General features: G+C 34.5%; 1 protein-coding gene across 1 annotated transcript; it reads right to left on the bottom strand.

Annotated features, from left to right (window-relative positions):
* Nucleotides 1–19,608: 19,608 nt before the first annotated feature.
* Nucleotides 19,609–20,727, bottom strand: LOC100376299 (galanin receptor type 1-like). Its single transcript, XM_002741899.4, has one exon. It carries the CDS (start codon nt 20,725–20,727, stop codon nt 19,609–19,611), a length of 1,119 nt encoding a protein of 372 aa, XP_002741945.4.
* Between the last annotated feature and the right edge of the window lie 167 nt (nt 20,728–20,894).

Raw genomic sequence — 20,894 nt, 5'->3', positions numbered from 1 at the left:
GCACACAGAGCGCATAGAAATACATGTACAGTGGTGCGCGTCTTAGTAACGTGGAACGTCTTGTGACGTAGCTCCGCTCTCGAGGATACATTGGTTGCAGCTATTTGTATAGCATGAATACGAGACAGTGTTCAGTATCACAGTGCAATATTTGTAATTCCCGAGTTTCTTGAGTTGTATTGTTACTTTAACTTATAACCTAAAAACTTATACGTGCGGTGCGTGGTTGCTCAAGTTATTTCAGCGTTACGTTGATGCAAGTTAATCTTTCTCATACGTTACAGAGTCAAAGCTGCACAATTATATAATGCTGCAAGCTAAATGCATCAAGTATGTACGCGCGTGTATCCTCATGAATTATGTATATTTTCCACTAACATTATTATTCATAAATGTGATATTATAAAATTCGTACTACGTATGTGTCAGTCGGTAACAGATTCATTTGGCGCATGTGAGAGAGTGAAGAAAAAGTGGAAATACCGCAACTACACACAGATCTTTAAACACATGTCAAATAAGGGAATTTACATCAATCAGGGGAAAGAACAATCTCAAAAAGAAATATAACATTTAATTTAAAGTACATTACACAAGGTCAAATCTGTAAGAGAAAGACATATGAGTCATATAGTATTCATTAAGTGATTGTATGTGTTTTAAAAAGATTCTGCACCAGTCTTATTTTTTTCATCATATATTACATAGAAATGATTTCTTTTTGAAACAATATGTTGAAATCAGACAACTGGCATTGGGACGAGTGTATAACGCAGAAAATGGTTGCAATATATTTAGCAGCAAACGTCAACGCGTGAAATTCATTATCTGTCGAAGTAATAGATGCAGATTGATCTTGTTTTAACCGTATGTATATACTTTTAGAGAGACGAGACATTGCGTGACCACCTTATAGCTTTACAAGGTGGTACAATTTAGTATTCAAGCAGTTTATGAATATACATCTATACGATGTTGAATTATATAAGGTTTTATCTGTTATACGCTTAAAATAGTCTCCAATATTTTGGCTGAAACCCGGCTGACAAATTCGATATTTTTGTTCAAAAAGTAGCAGACCTCGCTGTTCATTTGGATGTATCAGTGGGTTATACTATATTCATGTATTCTATTTACTACCGCAGTTCGAGGTATGAACTTGCACGTAGTCAGTTAGTCAGTACCGGGTTTACGCAACGGCTGTCTGTGATATCATCGGCAAAGGGTTTTAAATTTGTAAGAAAACTATTTTGAGTCGACTCCTGTCCTGCCTATGTAAAACCATATAAATTGTACCGACTCATATAAGATGACATAGCAAATATTTTGCATGGTTGTCGCACAGCTATAGAGTGTCCGTGTATTAGTTTGTACGTTGAAAGGGATAGAATATGTTATTTATAATTTTATAATTTTAGTGCACATATCCATTGTTTCCTTGTGCGCTGGAGCGAAATATTGCTGCTGAACCATGTCTTATCTTATGAATATTCATGTGCTCTGTGTCATGTATTACTAATCAAACAATATGTCATGATGTATGATATAAAATAGTGCATGCATGTTTCTAATGATTGACAAAACACTAATAATACTGTTAGCTTTAAAGTATGTTTGCAGGATGCGAATTGACATACTTTCTCCATGTTAACGGAAACCTATCCTGACAACACCTCTGGTCCATACCGAAATACAATAAATAAACGTACATGTATCATATCAGATGAATGAAGGATAAAATAGGCAAAAACGATACGTAAGACGTTTGAGATGGCTTTTCTGGTGTTGACAAATTCTCTTTTGTAATACTAGTATCTGTAATAGTATATAGAGCTAGAACGTCATGCAAGTTCACCTGAAATTAACTCCTGCCTTAGCAATGTGTCACCAGGGAATTTTAGCAGAAAGTGATATTCACCTCTTTAAACTAATGCACAGTTATTCAAATGCATGACCGTGTGTTTTTAATGTACAACTCTACAGAACCCATCGTTCCGGTAATACATATGTTTTATTCAGACGCACTGCCAGATTGTGTTTAATTCGTAGATGAATTGTTATAGATTCGGAAGCGATTTATTTAACTGTTTAGTCACATTCTTTAGAAGTTGATCCCCACTGAGCGCTATTTGACGTGGGATCTTGAGATAATAATTTAACAGCAGGAGTCAAGTTATTAGACTAGTGAGATGATATGACTTAATTCCATATCACGGCTACGTGCCTGGCTTTTATAAATGATTGTATAGGCAACTAACTATCTTTATGTCACTAGGTAGGTGGTCGCAATTTCCTATAATTTAAGACTATTTATCTATTCATTTAGATGTGTATCACAAGCACCTTAACTTAAATGACAAATGTAAGCGCAGAATATTTGCGTGTACTATATATGTATACTATTCAAAAGTCAAAGGATTATATATCAAAGTATGTATGTTGTCATAAAAAGTCGGCATAAATGCGTTTTAACGTAGTTAAGGTAGCGAGACTATTATTTGTGTTGAAAATTACGATTTTCACATTTATTTATTAATTGATGAAATGCACTATAAACTTTCATATGATAAAGTCAACATAACATAGAATGTCATGTAAGTTGGTTAAAATGTATATTTCCTGAAGGGAAGCAAGGCAGCCTCAGTAGTGTTTTCCAAAATCAACAATACAGGTTTAATCTGTGTGCCTATAAGTTTCAAAGATAAACTCAAGACAAAGCAATGTTAGGATGTGTTATCAGTAGCTATCTGACACACAATGAGTGTTTCCAAACATTCGAGTGGTTTGTCTCCGCCCCTGTTTGTTTCACAGATTAGTCATTTGCATATGAATGTGTCAGACACAAGGTCACACAGCCGCTGAAAAAAATCATTGATTTTGGTGTTTTCATATGCCGAATTTATCCAATTATAGCTATAGCCTTACACATTTGGATGCCCCTACACATGGTAAAACAGACCTTGATGGGAAAACAAATTGATTGTGCCGATAAACAAGCTTGAAAATCTTTGCTGTTACTTCATGGACGTTTTCTAGGAGTTTATGTTTTTCAAAATACAAGGTCTTTAACAAAAAATAACGTATACTTATTGTCGTCGGATTAACACCAAATTTTCACAGCTTTAAGGTGACAATGAGAGGGACTTGAATGTGTCCAGACAAACTATTTCATCGATTATTTACAAACGAGTTGTGGTTTGAGTTGGGGGCAATGTGACTAAAACAGTAATTGAAATTCAGCACACTATTTTTTAAAACGCGTTGCTTGAATAAAACTGACCAGACACATTCAATTTACCAGACTATTGAACAACTAGGAAAAGTGAAAAAAATACTTCTTATCGCCAGCGTAAATGCGTAATTATTTTTTTTACAGAAAAAGTAATTTTTCACCTTTGATTGAGTAACGCGCCGTAGAATGCAGATACGGGCATGCAAAATACACTTGTGAAAAGCTTGAAGTCTGGCGATTCTAAAAATATATACTTTCCCGGGTCTATTTGTAGTCATTTAGTCACAATTAGAAGATGAAAACAAGTATGCAAATAATAGTCTCGCTACCTTAAGCAATATTGTGTGCACACGAGTCTAATTGATTGCAATCCCATAAAACTAACAAAACACGCGTTTGATACAAAGTACAAATCACAATGATAAACAGGTGTTTCCTAGAATGATGTATATTGAATTAATTTCCAATATTTTATTTTTTTGACATTGTACTCGTAGTATTGCTGCAAGGAAACGTACGCAGCACAAGTTGTGTACTGGAAATATACATGAAATACAGTTAGTTATCATTGAGGGCAACAATCTCACGATTTCTACTGTGTAAGACTGCTTTGCTGTTTCGAATTAAAGGAGTTTCTACGGGATATATCAACATCTAAGTACATCACGGTTTCCATATTCAATTATTTTAAATATTCTCACAATTACTGATTCAATTAACAGCTGCAAGCAGCACTTTTCGGCTCTCAGCAAACAGGCTGTTGAACAATGTTATTATTGATATGTTATTTGTTGACAGGAACGCTGACAAATTGAATGCATACACCCAATTTATGATGTTTTTATTCTGACAAATGTAATATCATACCACCATACTTTCCATGGATATAATGAATTTACTTCTCGGTAAATTGAATGAATGAATTACACTTCGGACGTAACAATCAACCAGGTTCATAAACAAAATAACAAACATAACATTAAATAATATGTTAGGCTTCTCAGACCATTATGTAAACTCACTAGCAAAAAAAATGTTAAAAACTAAAGGCCACATTTTGTTGTCTCATATCCCATTGTCTACAGCACATAGAATATACTGTAGGTTGTCAGTGCAATATTTATCAAGATTTTTGTGATACACCCTTACAATATTCTAGAAAACTCTAGGGAGAAAATAATGTCTCCTGAATCACTTCGCATATGCATTATGCCCCGGCATAGCAGATGCGTGAATGCATGAATCTGGTAGAATATGGAAATAGCAGACCAAACCATGGAATTTTGACTATTGTATGGAGAAGTTATAAGTCCAAACACACATAACTGATGACTGGCAAGTGAATTACACAACATAGTCAAATCAGTGAAGAACCTGGCTTCAGCACATACATGAAGTATATTATACTCACTTGAAGCTATTCGACGAGTATTTGAGGGATGACGTACTACAGAGTGTAGAACGCAATTACCATTTTTTAATATTAAATTTCTACATCTTTATTTTCTAACGTATGAAAGAAGCATCAATAAAATATGAATTTGAAGTTACTTTTGGGAACTTGAAAAATTGAGGAAATTATTTCAAATTGGTTAAAAAAAATGAAATTGTATATTCAACAAGATTGACAGCTGACGTCATATAGGGAGATGCTGATGTTGGCTTTATTATATAACCAATTAAGCTAATAATAGTTCAAAACATGTGCGTGGATCAATTAGAAGAACGTAACTTACGATTGAAGGTGGAAGAAATCTGTCAGTCATATGCGCTGACTTGAAATATCACGATATCCTTGCTGCATTGGGTAGCGAAGTACCCCGGAATGACTGACGCCTGCTCTATTTAAGAACGTCTAAATGAGATTCAGTTATGTCGGTTTGCTTTGAAATTTATTAATACAAATTAAATAATTATATGGGGGCTATAGCATTGCATTGTATAAGCTTTCTCGCAGGATACACGCAGGATACAGTTTCTAGCATATAGGTTGGTACTATGCATTTCTACAAAGGTCACATCTATTCTTTACATCGATTACCTCACGATAATTATCGTGTGCCTGGGGATATAATTTTGAAAGCTATCAAGAATGACATTTCACGCAGTAATGAGCCCTTGGAGCACATTCTATGAAACAAATCCCATCTAGAGACTAAGAATATCATATTTTTTATGTCTCACATTTTGTATGAGTTGGGTTGTATGAGTCGTGAACAAATACACAATTAGATCCTCTTGCGTGCACAAAATATTTCATTTTCTGAAATCAAGTGGTAGGTCTGCTCTATGCATATTTTTCAATTATATTTCATGTCAGAATTGCTTTGGTTCTAACGCACAGAAAAAACAAACATATTTGTAATTGTTTATATGCTCAATATTCATACGGATCTATTGATGTCTGTGGTTGTTCCACTTCTTCAAGATGAGACAAGTGTTATTTTATTACACAACCTCACTCATGTCTAAAACTATCATTTCTGTGATATGTAATTATAATTAAACTTATAATTAAATAAAGTCAAACCACCTTTCATTTTAGAGTCGTTCAGTAAACGATTTTGAAGTAAAAACAACGACTTAGTAAAAACCCTTCACATACAACATGCACAATCGGTGAAATGAATACTATATAACCAATATTATATACTATTTTATCCAGAAAAATACTATTTTACCCGGAAAACGTTAAACCTTTCCATAAAATATATGCAACTTAAGTACGCTTCATTCTGACTGCTTAGCTCTCCGACCATATCGAACAATTTCATACCATCGCAGTTCTGTTTACCATAAATAGTACAATTAGCATTATGTTTTCATGCTATGCGTGTAAACTTTGGAGAGAACATAATAGTAAATAGTAATAAGTAAATAACAATAATGTAACACCGCAGTCCACCCGCAATATCATATGACACGGAATTCTCTTAATCATTGATGATTAATGTGAAAGGACGGAAAGATGGTATACTTATTGCATTCCCATCTCACACTTTAAGAAATCTGTAACGTCTCAAGGTGATTGAACACAAGCTGTGACATTTTTTATAGATGATTTTCGCAACTGAAAAAAGCTTACCCTTCAACTCAGCCCTAAAAACCTATAAAACAATAAGCAATAATTAATTGTTTCAAACGCTTTCTCAGTATATTAATGCATAATATAATTTACACTTAGAGACATGTATCTATCAACAATTGTTTGCAAAACAAATAGATTATCAATAGATACATATTCACTATAGGTTAATGGGTTTCAGACCATAACACGTAATGTCTGATTAGTTACTCTCTCGATAAATAGGCCACTTGTTGTGCAATGGGACAATCCATCCCGGGGATATAGTTGGTATAGTCGGTTAAAATTCTCCAAGTGGTTTGTTTAAATTCAATCTCGCCGATGTCAACATCAAGATCATTCATACTCCATGCATTTCATAAAATATTATTAGCATACTTGCTCATTCGGATCTAATGTTTGTGTATTCTATCGAGGGTTTGAATTTGTGGTTGATTCCCAAACACAACTACAGTATTCCTTAACAAATTTTACGTGCCACATATTTACCAGGCTAGTTAACACTTTCGATGGATAGATTTGATGCAAAGCTAAAATCGTCTCCGTATATGCTCTTTAGAGCAGGTCGATATAAGTTGAAAACACACACAATCCCAGATAACTAGAGGGAGTTATATCGAAGCAGAAAAAACTTGAACGGGTATCCTGCGTGAAGAAAGCATGGTTGACATTTAATTTGCCATATTTCCAATTACAATCAACAATCGTATTCAGTCATTTGTGGCGCTTCTGCTGGAGGTTTGTGATTAGCTGCAGCTTCAAATACAACGTGTACACGGATTAAAATCTGTATGTGGGCGGAAATAGAACTGCATGGCACACAAGCTAAAGTAATCACAAGTAGCGCTCAAGGTTCCGAAGGTAAATAATATATGTTAGGGTACTTGACTGTCATCCGCAGTTCAGAACACTGAATTCACTTATATTCTATTAGTTTTAGGGGGCATACTATATACACAAGAGAATTAAAAGATAAGTGATACATGGGTGATGATTTGATCAAAACTTGAACAACAAACATTTCGCCTCAAATATGTTCATTACATATTGATGAAATTCATACTTTCTATCAACATATTTGAGTGGGAAGACACATGAAACATAACCAAGATGCCGCCTAGAGAAAACGCGTATCTCAGCAAAACTTTCTGTTTTTAGTTTGTTTGTTTTACAACCTATACTATTTAAGTGAAGGTCTTAAGGGGTATATGCAGTGACTAGACAACCACAATGGAAGGCTGTGGTAATATTACTAGCCTTGTTGATACTCTCAAACGTAGAACAAATGTTTGGGAGAACACGTTAATGGAGCGAAGGACTACATAAATGCTGCGCATTTGCAATGGTTCAAGTACCACGTCGTCTTCGAGATATACATTGTTTATTTGCTCGTTTTGTTATTTACATGCGCATGCATTTTCTACTGTATTGATGATGATAGAAACCAATATGTATTACAGGAAATGCTACGAAATTGATTTTGATTGATCAGCCACGAGAACTTGAACATCCAGGTTATCTTTTAAGTTCAATAATGTAAACTTTCATTATTTTAAGAGAAACTGACGTTTATATGAGAGCTAAAAAATCCATGCAATTAATTAACACTGTTTACCAGGGAAAGTAAAGAATCGTGTCGGGCAAACTTTCGAATCATTTACTTTTTCTACATCACAGACGCCCACCAATTATTTGTGAATGATACCGACGAATCCGACTTTGAGGGATTTTAGTTTTGTCAACATTGCAGATGACCAGATGAATTACACGACTGTAAACGTATTGCCAAGGTTATAATTCAATGTAAATAATGATATTATTTTATTTTTAGTGGCATCGTTAATTAAATTAACATTTTGGAAATGAGCGTCTTTGCTTGCTCCTTAGAGTGTAAATGTACAAGTACAAACCGAAACTACCATTAAAGTTTCCATATCATATCAGCTTTGTGTTAACTACACAGAGATATTTTATCAGTTGCTTGTAAATAGCTTAGCCACAGTTCAGTTATGTTTGTTAACCATGAATATTAATGAGAAGCACTCATGGGGTGTGCACTGGATAACGAAAAAGTTGAGTATTTGTTTGCACACACACAAAAATAGTATACTTGTACAAGGTATTATGTTTTCAATAAAATAAATACACCAATGCAGATAGCGTGCTTTCTGCTTGTGATTTTCAAAAAATAAATGTGAAAAGTGCCAAAAAAACTATACTGCTACGTTAACTTCGAATTATAATACTGACTCACCCATTAGGTACAATTCTATAATTAGTTTTCTGTTTCAGCTTGTTAGCATCACAAAACTACGAGAGAACAGCACATGAAAAGCAGCTTAAGGTTCTATGAATTATTATGTCGGAGTTTGCAATTGACATAACAACGGACATGAGCATAGTTACTGTTAAAACAGCAATTCCCAAAATGGTATTTAATTTAAAACACAACAATTTACAGACAAATATTCATATTTCAGGAAAGGTTGCCCTGAACAGTTTTTGCTGAACTCGATATATTAAATGTTGATTGAGATGTGAACCCAGTTTTCATAGAAGCATTAATTTCGAGGACGATTTGTTTTATTCATAACAGAAAAGATTATCATTGATTGATGGCATTTGCAGGAAAGGATGTGGTTATCAAAAAGGAAGAGATCGTAGATAAAGTCCCATCGTTTAATGAAAACAAAATGCTCTAAATAACTGTTCTTAATAAACAGTTCAGTTAATTTAATCATAAGTTGACATTTCCAGGACGGTTTGCCCTTGATAAGGTCTACCGATTACATTTCGGTAGATATGGATCTGGTTGCCATGCTAGAAGCAATTTATAACCTCAAAAAGGTGATTTCCAATTTACATATTTCGACTTGTCTACACTCTTGTATTGTACATTGACTTGAAAGCATACCAGTTGAGTAGTGGATTCTATTTGAATAGAATATGTTATTTTGTTTTCTTTTCTTTTAATTTTAGGGGTTCTCCTCGTCCCATGACATATCATTACCGGATACGAGGATGTGCCACAAGGGATGGGTAATATGTAGAAGTTACTAGTTATTAGGTTCGTGCAATTAAAGTGGGTTATAAAAGATATAAAACATACTTAATTATGAAATTACTGGCAATAATATTTGGAAATTTGCAGAATCCAGTCACTTAGGTATTGATATGGTTGTATATTGCCAGACATAAATTTAAACTAGAATACAAGTGTGTGTTTGTCAGTTGAGCTGTGACGTGATATAGAACGGCAAAGTCTGTTGGTTTAAATTTTAGAATTGTTACGCATTGATGTCATAGGAACGCAGATTGATTTTGCTAGCTCATTGACGCGCCAAATCTAATATTTAACTGAGGTCAAATACAGCTTTTTCCTAACACGATCACACACGGGTTCGTGGGAAAGGCCACGAACGGCGGTGTGAATTGGACGATGTGTGCCCACTAGATTCTGATAAATAAAATGGCGCTCCTGCTGTAAATTATAGTTGTTTGGTAAAGCAATGTTCATAGTCTCAAACCAAAAAATTAATATAGTCCATAAGATATGGTTAGAATGGAAACTGGTTATCATACTCGATTAATTAATTATTCGATTTGGCAGACCTACGTTCTAGTGGCTAACACTGTAATGACTGAATGCTTAGTACTGTACTAGACTAAGTTCCGATAAATTTAGCATTAGTACTTTTCGCAAAATCACCATCCCAGTTCATACACTTTGTTCTAGTTCTTTGTACACGTATTCATTCCATATAACAATCACATATACACAAAACAACATATTTTTCTGAAATTGTCAAAAAGTGGGAGTACAGAAAACTGTTTCATTGAATGCCCATTAGTGAAGCTTGGTCTATCGATCGAGTTATGGATTTGAGTTATATGCATATTGTTCATTTCTCTTCAATCTGGAATACTAGATCTGTTCTCATAAACCGCTAAAGCAGAATGTTTTTGTTTTGTGTTGTCATGTAAATGTGCGCAGCTAGTATAGGTCCGTAGTTTATTCTCACAATATGAATTTTGCATCTGAAATATCACCTTTCTTTTTTCCTTCCTTCATCCCGAATTTAAATATATTGAATAATTTAATCGCATTTGTAATAATTATGTGCATTATTACAGGGTTCATAATGAAATAAACAAATGCTGCTATCGACGCCCAATGAGTATGCGATCACATTACTGCATTCCGTTATACGCAGCAACTAAAGTACATTGGAATACAACGCTTATTATAGTATAGAATTCGGATTATTTATATTGTATATTTTTTAAAACGAATATACGCCAGTGTATTCGGTTTTCGGACTGCGATCTTAAATATTAAAGTGTACCTAGAAGTGATGTTTGCTAACTGGCAGAAAGATGTCGGAAATAAATCAAAAGGACCTAACCTGAATACAAATCAAATGCAATATATTCATTGGAATATTATATTGTTGAAAATGGTTGCATGATAATGTTGAATACATTTTGTATTTTGTTTGTTTGTTAAAAAATTAACGATACTGTTTCACAAATCAAATCAGTTAGAATTTAGGAACGATCCAAAAATACGAACATTCTTTGCTTCCGAGGCGGCTCACTTTAAATGTCGTACAAGTGCCACAAATATATATTTTTAATCATAGTGTGCATTAACCTTTATCGAAAAAATCCATATTACAATTGTAAAGAGTGAAAAGAGCATCAAATCAATGGGTGACCCTCAGCTATGCTTGTTCAACGATAGATCACGCCTGGTTCGGTAGAATATTAAAAAACAGCAATAATCCGAAAACCCCAAGGTAGTGTTGTATTCGAGATACAGAGAGAATGGTATTGTGTAATTCTTCACATGCACTAGCTTATCCGTTTAGAGTGTTACCCGAGTAGTGGTTGAGTACATATACCGGAATCTTTTTAATCCCAATATACGTAAATTTGTAAAATCTGTGAGATTATGTTTGTTACACGTAATTTAACATTAGATAGTTACTGCCCACTACCCTTTTGGGTTGCAATTGAGCAATCAAGTTTGTCCTCTTTTGTCTGTTTTAGGTTAATTTCTAGACACTATCTAAAGTCATCTTTCATATCCTTCCCACAGTCATACGCCCTGTGATAATTTTTCATCGGATGTCCACTGCAGGGCGTTGAAATGTTATACGATTGTCTTCTGACAACATACCCATTCCCTTTCCAGTCCCGTCTAGCAATGATTTCAACGGTGCCATCATGTATCTAGTAAGTGGATCTTATTTTGTTACGGTATTTGACTCGAAAATCTTACATATTCTTCACAGAATCTCTGTGTGGGGAAATTGATAGTTGCTTGATGTCACTCGCTCCTACTAGAGTTTGGTCTTTGTGTTATATTGTTTGAATCTTAGTGTGTTATTCAGCATTTCCAATGCATTCTCGTCATGTCTAACTGTTCTTCCAAGATCAGCGATTCCTTTGGTTTAATGAGGTGTTTTCCATATATTTGCATTGTAATTATTTGCAAGGAGTTTATGATGTTCAGTGCCATTACTTCTTCTTCCTATTCGCAAAATCACTGAGACAGGATGTTTTTATCCTGCATTTGTGTGTGAGTGCGGTGTTGAGAAGAGGGTACATAGTGTGCTTCTCGTTTAATATTCAATTGTCAGAAACATAACCCAGTCAATGAAATAATGAAAAGTAGTGTCGACATTACAACCCTTGTCTGACTCCTGTCTCCACTTAAAAGAAAAAAACTTCAATTTCCCACTCTATATTCAAAATTGACATACAAGGTCCTGATGATGTCAATGTATGCTTCGGGATACCATGCATTCGTAAGATGCTCCATAATCTGTCACGATGAAGGCTCTCAAAAACCTTTTTCAAAATCGACAACGTTTGCTTTTGTCTGTCTGGGCTCAATGACGTTTCGATGGGTACAAATCTGGTCAATACACTCCGTCCTCGATGGAATCATTCTTGTTCACTTCTTTGCAGTTCACCTACTGAGATTTGTGGTTTGCCATGAATTGCTTGGTATTAAATGAAGAATAATCCAACGCTAATTGTTACAATCCCTAAAGCTGGCATTCCTTGAAACCTAATGATGAATCTTTTCAGACCAGTCTTCTTGCTTGTGAAAAGTGGTGTAATTTATAGATTATTGTCGCAATATTTTGCCTTCGGTATTAACTATGATTGGCACTGTGATACTGAATCATTGCGTTTCATCATATTTTAACGCTACCATACTTTATGCAGGTTTGCCGTTTAGTCGAAGCAAATGCATACTCTTCCGGTTGACGAAAATATATTTTTGCTAGTATAATACCATGTACACGTATTATTGATCAATATGCATACCTCACCGTGAGTGGATTTTTGACAGAATCATTAAACCGATATATACCGGATGAATTTGTGTCATATAAAATATTTGCCAATGCAATGCACAGCTACATATTTTTGTAGTAATGTTGTTTTCAAATATTTCAGTGGTGGTGTCTGCCAGATTTGAATTAATTTTATATATTATTTTTATATTATTATTATTATTATTATTATTATTATTATTATTATTTGTACAAAATGGATTCTCTTAAACGTACATTACAATATATTTTTCATTCAAATAATAACCTCTGAAGAAAACAATTACATGATACCCGAGGCAGACTGCGCAGACCGTAGGCCCTGTGTTTCGGGAAGTATGTAAAACATTCTTCTTTATTAATTGTATGAAACATTGTAACTGAACTATGTCGTTAAGTTCCTTAATTCATCTAGAGATACTGTTCAATAGAGACGCCAAAGAAACACCTATGTGTATAACTATATATATATAAGTATAGTATTGAAAACAAATTAAATAATCAGTGATATAAGTATATGTTATAGTCTTTCTCATATCACTTGATTTGGTTTCACATAGTAGTCATACTCTAAATCAGTAGACGCGTAAAATAAATTCTATGGAGTATGTTACTTTGATTATAGCTATTAGGCACAGATAAATGTCATCGGCTGAAAGGCATGTGTTAACTGAGACGGCAAAATAAGAATTTCGTATGATTATCTCGTTCCGTATAATAGATGCTTTCAAATCGGCATGTCAAGAAAGCCATGGGCACAAAAAGAGGAAGTAGTTTAGAGGTTTAATGAATCAGTAACACAGGATGGTTTCCTCTCTGGCATTTAGCAGTGAATGTTGGACACGCTGACACCCGGGCACCATATTCCAGATGCTTATTGGATGTTCACAACAATCTACGCCATTTCCTGATTTCGGTTCCCTTCCTGTAATTTGAAATTCATGAGTTTAATGAACAATTTTAGACCTTACAACAATTTTGAGAATCTTCTCAAGACACCTGACTAATTGAGAAATTAATTTATATATATATACAAATCATATACATTTGAACTTGTGACGGGCGTTGACGTCATTAGATTGAAAATTACATCAGATAAACTGTGGTATAAAACTGAGATTTGTTATGTCATCAGTTCACCACTGCTTGTAATGTTTAGCAGCTGAATGTCTCTATTGAAGAAGGAATTGATGAATCAGTACCTGTATTTCCTTGTACAAAATTATGTGGTAGTATTTCACACAATTTCATCAGCGTTACTCCTTACTCACAGTATAGTCTGAAGTCATGAGCTGGTATCTGTCCACAAATCTAAGTAAGACATTTAGAAAAAAAGAAGAGGATCCTGCCAGGGACCTTGCTATCCCCTTTTTTCGAGACACATTTCAATCAACTTTTCGCGGTTCATGGTGTTCATCTAAAATGTACTTGTTCTGAAGTGTTCTAAAACACTCACCAACAGCTACAAAATCTGGAGGTATCTCTGGACTTTCAGTGATAGTTAAGAGTGTGGTCTGTTCATCTTTCGAAACCTTAATTACAATAACCGTTTTATTATGATACTATTTGTCTGTGCACCAGTCATTGTGTACTGTGCTTAAGCATTATCGCTCATGGCATTGTTATTTACAAGAACTGTTCTAAGACGAGCAGCCAGTGGAATTGGAATATCGTCCCTGACTAATTCATATTCTGGATGCAAATATTATTTCAAGAACCGGATACATAATTTGTTTTTTCTTTTTGCGAATAGTTAATTGAAAAGAAATGCGTGGTTGTCACGGGTGTATTAGAACACTTGAAGTGCTAGAGCTTATTAATTATATCTTTGACTGAATCTGCATTGATGGTGGTTGAATGAGCACTTTCGAGATACATCATACGACATTGAGCATTGTCTGTAATATTCGCAATTGACATTTCATGTGTAAATTTATACAACTATATCTAAGACTTTGCAAAGCTAATGTTTCTTGCATTCTGAATTGGGGATAGTGATGCAGATTGCGAGGTTGTTGAGATACTTTCTGCTGTTAAAATCGCATAGAAAAGTGCATTGTGTTGCTGACCATTCGGGTGAACTATTACTGGTGCTAAGGCTCAAAGACATATACAAATTGGCATAAAGTAAAGTTGCATCATGTAATATCCCGGTGCCGAGAAGTTTGGCAGGTTCTTCGCTACACCACAATACATTAGGCGTAATTCTGAATCTGATGACGTCGTCTGCGGTGACATATGTCGCTATATACCGTCATTAAATCATATTTAATACAGACGCAAATATATGTGATTTATATATAAATATACATATATATATTTATGAAAGTATAACTATTCTGAGATTTGATAATATTATATTGATGATAATCAATTAAATGAATTTTAAGAAGGTATAAACTATTTCGTAAACCGTAAATTTTAGTAAGGACACTTAAAGGGAAAACAACAACATTTGGTTGAGAATTTTATGTAAATAATTTAAATAGATAAAGACTTTCAATTTCCGTTTTCAACATTGTGAAATTATTTCGTTTCGGGAAAATCAACTGAATCAAAATATATATTAAGAATAAATCTAAACGAAATTTGATCTATATGCACACCAATAATAATTTTCATAATTACTATTACTCAAGAATATTACAGGAAAAAAATACAATTTGCTATATTTTCTACATGTTATTAGTCTTAAGTTATGTCTTGAGTTGAAAACGAAATGCCTTAACAATATCGAAAGTCTTTAAAGTATGTTTACGCTGACAGTTGAAGAAATTAATGTTCCAACATAAATTATGTACACATTGGAATGAAATTAATATAAAATAAGAGCTTTCTGGGTCATCTTTTTGAAACGATCTATGGCAAAGAAATTTCATTGATTGTTTCGCAACAGCTATTTCTACACTTTCTTGACAATTCAATTTTTCTTATTAGTACATGAAATAAATTGGGTGACACAAATGGATAGTACATATTAAGATTATTACAACTTTCCGAACAAAAATGATATATATTACTTTCTTTTTGTGTTGATAATTGGTTTTATAGAACTACGATATTATTTCAATAGCGTACAGGACTCATTTGCCATGGCATTATCCGTATACAGATAGGTGTACAAAGGACACAGATGGGTATTTTTATCAATATACATGTATACTAACGGAAAACAAAGAGAGCATTGCTTGCAAATGTACGTACATCATTTCAGTATTCAATATAAAATTAAAAATATTCCACATGGTGCAGTAAATCACACAAAAAAACATTTTGCTTTTATTCCGGTGTATATGAGGACTCATCTATAGCAAATAAAACTTTGTTGATTACATTGTTTTTACAATTCCAATGCTTGCACACTAGGTACAAGCAACCAATGCATCCATGCCGCATCGAATGCCGATATTTTCTATTGAAACGGATAAATACACGTAACTGCCTTGAGTGTTGTTTGTGTCAGTACTAAACGCAAGTTGAGACGTTCACAAGCTGTAAATGGACTCATGCACGCATGAATTGTGCCAGTATCGATCTTTTAGTGGACTACATATAATATGTGACCATCTTTCTGTATTTTATATCCAACACAATATTGCCGCAAGGGTTTCATGTACATACAATACGTACGTCATATGTCAATGCCCGCAAGGTTCACATGATGCAAATGAAGTCAGGCTTTTATGACTTTGTTATTGAAATACGAACATTTGAGATATGGATTGCATTATTGATATTATTTTAACTGCCGTGACACGTAAACTAATAAAAGATATTCAATATATGTAACATCTAACCGCGGCCATTATTAAAAACTGTACAATGCATTAAATCGGTGTCACAGTAATGAATCACATTATCCAGCAGAATCATCGCATGCGTTTATTATGGACAACGTGTAGACATCCACAAAACATTACCATAACCAACAGAATATTTAATAGCGACAACGACAATGTGAGACTGGGAAGTGGCCTGGAAAACATAAATCTATTAAGTGATTTACGAGGTCTGTCATGCATGCTATCATGGAAGAGGAGTGCCTCGTATCAATGTTTGAATGCCAACTCGCCACGGGAGAACGACGAGCAGCAACATATTTTCAACAGTTTGACGAAACGTATCAAAACTAGTGCAGATGAAAACAACATGACATCCACGCAGGCGCATAATAGTCTATGTTTTCGATATATATATACTTACTACTTCGGAAATTATGGATTGTTTACAGGGAGGCTGCTTCTAGCTAATCTGAGCATGTCATGTAGAACGGAACACATGATAATAACGTTGTTATAAAGGCTCCTAGCGCACCCGAATTGTATGGTTTCTAATGTACGCATACACAAATTCAAAGCCTTAGTGTGTGTTTTTTTTTTTTTTTTTAGGTACTGGTTTTATGTTTTGTGGGTGTTCACGCTGTCACGAGATTTATTCAAATATTTCGATTCGATTCGTGGCCTCGTTTCTGACTTCAAGTTTAAGATAATTTGTGTTGTGACAATACTAAAGACACACGGCATTTTGAGTATCCTGAACACTACGTAGTTTCAACAGTGATTTAAAGAAGAAAAAAACACATTTATACGCGCACAGTATTTAATTGTTTGTCTATTCAGAACACGCATCTCTATCAACTTATTGGTGAAGACTTGGAGAAAATAAATCTACAGTACATTATTAAGCAATTATCGTAGATTCGACACAGATCACCGTTCATCTACGTATTAACATTAACAACTTATGTCATGTATGGCGAGAGAGGTTCGTGTGCAATTTATCATTACACAGCATTAGCGATGCGTTTACATTTGTGATATTGTCCTCGTGTCATCGCGTAATTTCATCCACTTGTATGCATTGAATACGTACTACTTCATTGGACAGATTCACACCTATTAACTCACTGTGTAGTTGTATATAGGCAAAGAGTATTACGAGTCTTCATACAAAGATTAAATGATTCAATTTGGAAGCTTGTTGAACACTGTGTCGAGACGTGACATATATTAGGGAGAGGGGATTTTGATTATCTAACTGTATGTATGACGTATACGTTCATAGTTTATGACACTTATATTGATGAGAAATAGCACTGCAATAAGTGAGATTACATACCATGAAAGTTAACTAGACGCCGTAAGCTTGGTTTGAAGCACACTTTTGACGGGTAACTACACTGCATATATTTCTTAGATTGACACTTAGAAATGAGATAAAAAAATACGCACATTTTCACATGTCAAATTTTGCCCCAAAGAAAGCTCTCACTTATAATTTTAGCTTTATATTTTGTTATTTATCGCAGTGAGTAACACGTAGAGTAGCGCATCTGTTTTCAGTGATGACGCGATTGCAGTGAGTCCGAATCATATCTTTACATGTACAATGTATTGAATTGTTTTTGTAAGGTTTAAGATCGTGGTAACATAGACTATCTTCGTGGGGAAGAATTTACTTATGTATACTAACTTTACTATGAACGATTAAATATTCCAGTAATCATTCCGTTCCAAAAAATATATTCGGGGTGCGTCTGTAATTTCAATCTATATGTCCTTTGACCACTCGTACATAAACTGACATGCTCTATTTTAATAAAATTCTCCTAGCATACGCTCTTACCATCTTTCCCCCTAGTCCCTCGTAAAAGACGGGGCATTCAGATGTTCTTATTCCAATTATCAGAAATCTTGATTGACCTACATAATCGACTGTGTGAATATAGATCCAATTATTTTGCACTATACGAATGCTTGTATTTGCCATCCTGAGGCTCACACTTGAATTATTATCTACAATATGGTGAGTATTGTTGTAAAGTGACATTCTATATAACATAGAAAAATGTCATATGGTATATATAACCGTATTTGTATTGCACTCAATGCGTGCTGAACAGAAGAAAGGATATTAATATCATGCACATGAACTCCAGCTCGTCTTTAAAGGATATACACTCGGGCATATTATTAATGGACACCCAAGTAACGCGTTAATACTAATCAACTATGTGATATAATGTATGTATGTCTTGGGAGTTATTGCGTACATTGTTATGCATATTTATTTATCAGAACTGGTCTCCTTTATGTAAAATGTAAAAAAAAAAAAAAGGTTTGCGCAGAGAACCTAGACCGGGAACCGTTTTTATTAAGCCTTAATACATTCTTGATACAGTCTCTATTTAATTTAGCTTGTAACTTTAACTCTCATATCACCGTAAGGTTACTTGATTTTTCGTTACGAAGTCAATTTAATATTTTGATTTTCTCGGATACAGAGTAATCTCATTGGTTCATATAATAAATCATGGATGACGTTCTCAGAATACGCCGAAATCTCAATGTGTTGGTTGGTAGGAACAATGGTCATATGTCAATAACAATGCGTCTCTGAAAGCATGAATATACTAATGACACTGAAAATAAAAATGATCCCCTGTTCCAGTTGGTGAACTGGCGTTAAAAATCGCGAAACGAATTTCACAGGATATTAAATGTGTGAGTCTATAATGTTATTATACTCGTGTAATGACTTACATGTTATCGTGTCAATAACTACAAGATTTGATATTGCACTGTCATTTGTCGAATGCCAGAATATGGACAACAGTACAAGAAATAACAAATAAACCAAACGTTTATGTACATAATGTGTTTAATTTTCATCAACCGTAAATTAATTACACAAACTTACACCTAATAATAATTTAACACAAATATTATCTTAATTTAATATATATATATAATGTAATGCTGGGGTCTTTATAAATTGAAGTGGACTCATAAAATAACTATATATGATAACATAACATCATAACTATCTTAATCATAATTTAACTACAATTATATATTATACTGAAAGTTCATTATCCAATAGCAAGCCGCGAAACATTTCAACTCTGTTCATGTATCAGAGCGCATTGTTGATTGGCCTGCTCAAATTGCCTCACCACTGACCGTTGTTACTTTTGTTCTAAAGCTATTACCCGTTCGAGTCTGACTGTTCACAACATGTCGCGTGGTGGCTGTGCTCTCCGGTTGTACTTGTGGTGATCGACATTTATAAAAAAATGGAAAGAGTTTTTTGAATTCTTTTCTAAAATTCTCATTAAAATACGCATAAAGAAACGGATTAATCCAGCTATTGCAGAGAAAAATAAAAATAGATAAATTTGCTGGAACGATCGACCACAAGAAGGGACTTTTTGGAAAGGTTTCAGCCCAGGTGAAGTAGAATTGAAGGGTGTGGTTTGGGAGCCACGTTAGTGCGAACTGTAGAACGACGAAGCTAAGCATTTTCACGGCTTTCTTTTTATTACGACTGCTTGAATTAGTCGGTGACTTGCTGAACCACAAGGTGAACACCATGATTGAGTATAAAATAATCAATATGAATAGTGGAACAACGTAAATGAAAATTAAATCGGTTAAGCGAAACCAATAATCCGTGTTTTCATCTTCGATGTAACATTCGTACACTATTTCACTTTCGTAAAATGTTTCATTGCCACGCTCAAAGAAAAAAGTCTCGTTCCAAAAAAGTACATCATTCACCGATAATTTGAAAGAGGAGTATCCCAGGGAGCAAATCCATACTATAGTGCATCCAATCAAGGCATGTTGCACGGTGAACCGAGGCCTCATAGGCTGCACAATAGCTCTATAGCGGTCCACTCCGATACAGATAAGTGAAAACGTAGTCCCACACTGTGCCGCCCAGTGTAGATATCCCAATAGCTTGCACACCGCCCTGTTGGATATCGGGAGACGGTACGCAAAATGTCCAACGTGGTAAGGAATGAAGAAGACCGCTATCATTAGATCGGATACCGATAATGAGACAATAAACAGATTTGTTGCGGAGTTCCTCAATTTGGGTTGACGAAACACGGCTATTATCACCCATATGTTCCCGACAATAATCATTATCATAAACACAACTCCAAATGCCACTGTCAATGGTGGTGGTGTGTCCAACTTGGCAGCTTTCTCTTCCAATGCGCCATAGTCATATGAGAAAGATTCGTCATCACTGTATTCTGCGTATTCCGACATATTCAATAATATGATCTGATTAAAACGAATATTAAGTAAAAGAAAAACATGTAAATAGCGATATATAACAGTCTCCAATAAAACAAATTTTGTTCATGGAGCTTACAATAACTTCCGGCGACTAAGCTGAAAGTTTTATAATACTTTAGTCGGGACACCATTAACCT

Source organism: Saccoglossus kowalevskii, chromosome 14 (assembly GCF_978046115.1).
Source record: "Saccoglossus kowalevskii chromosome 14, keSacKowa6.1, whole genome shotgun sequence".
In the NCBI taxonomy this organism is placed as follows: Eukaryota; Metazoa; Hemichordata; class Enteropneusta; family Harrimaniidae; genus Saccoglossus; species Saccoglossus kowalevskii.
This window is presented reverse-complemented; position numbering and strand designations above follow the sequence as displayed.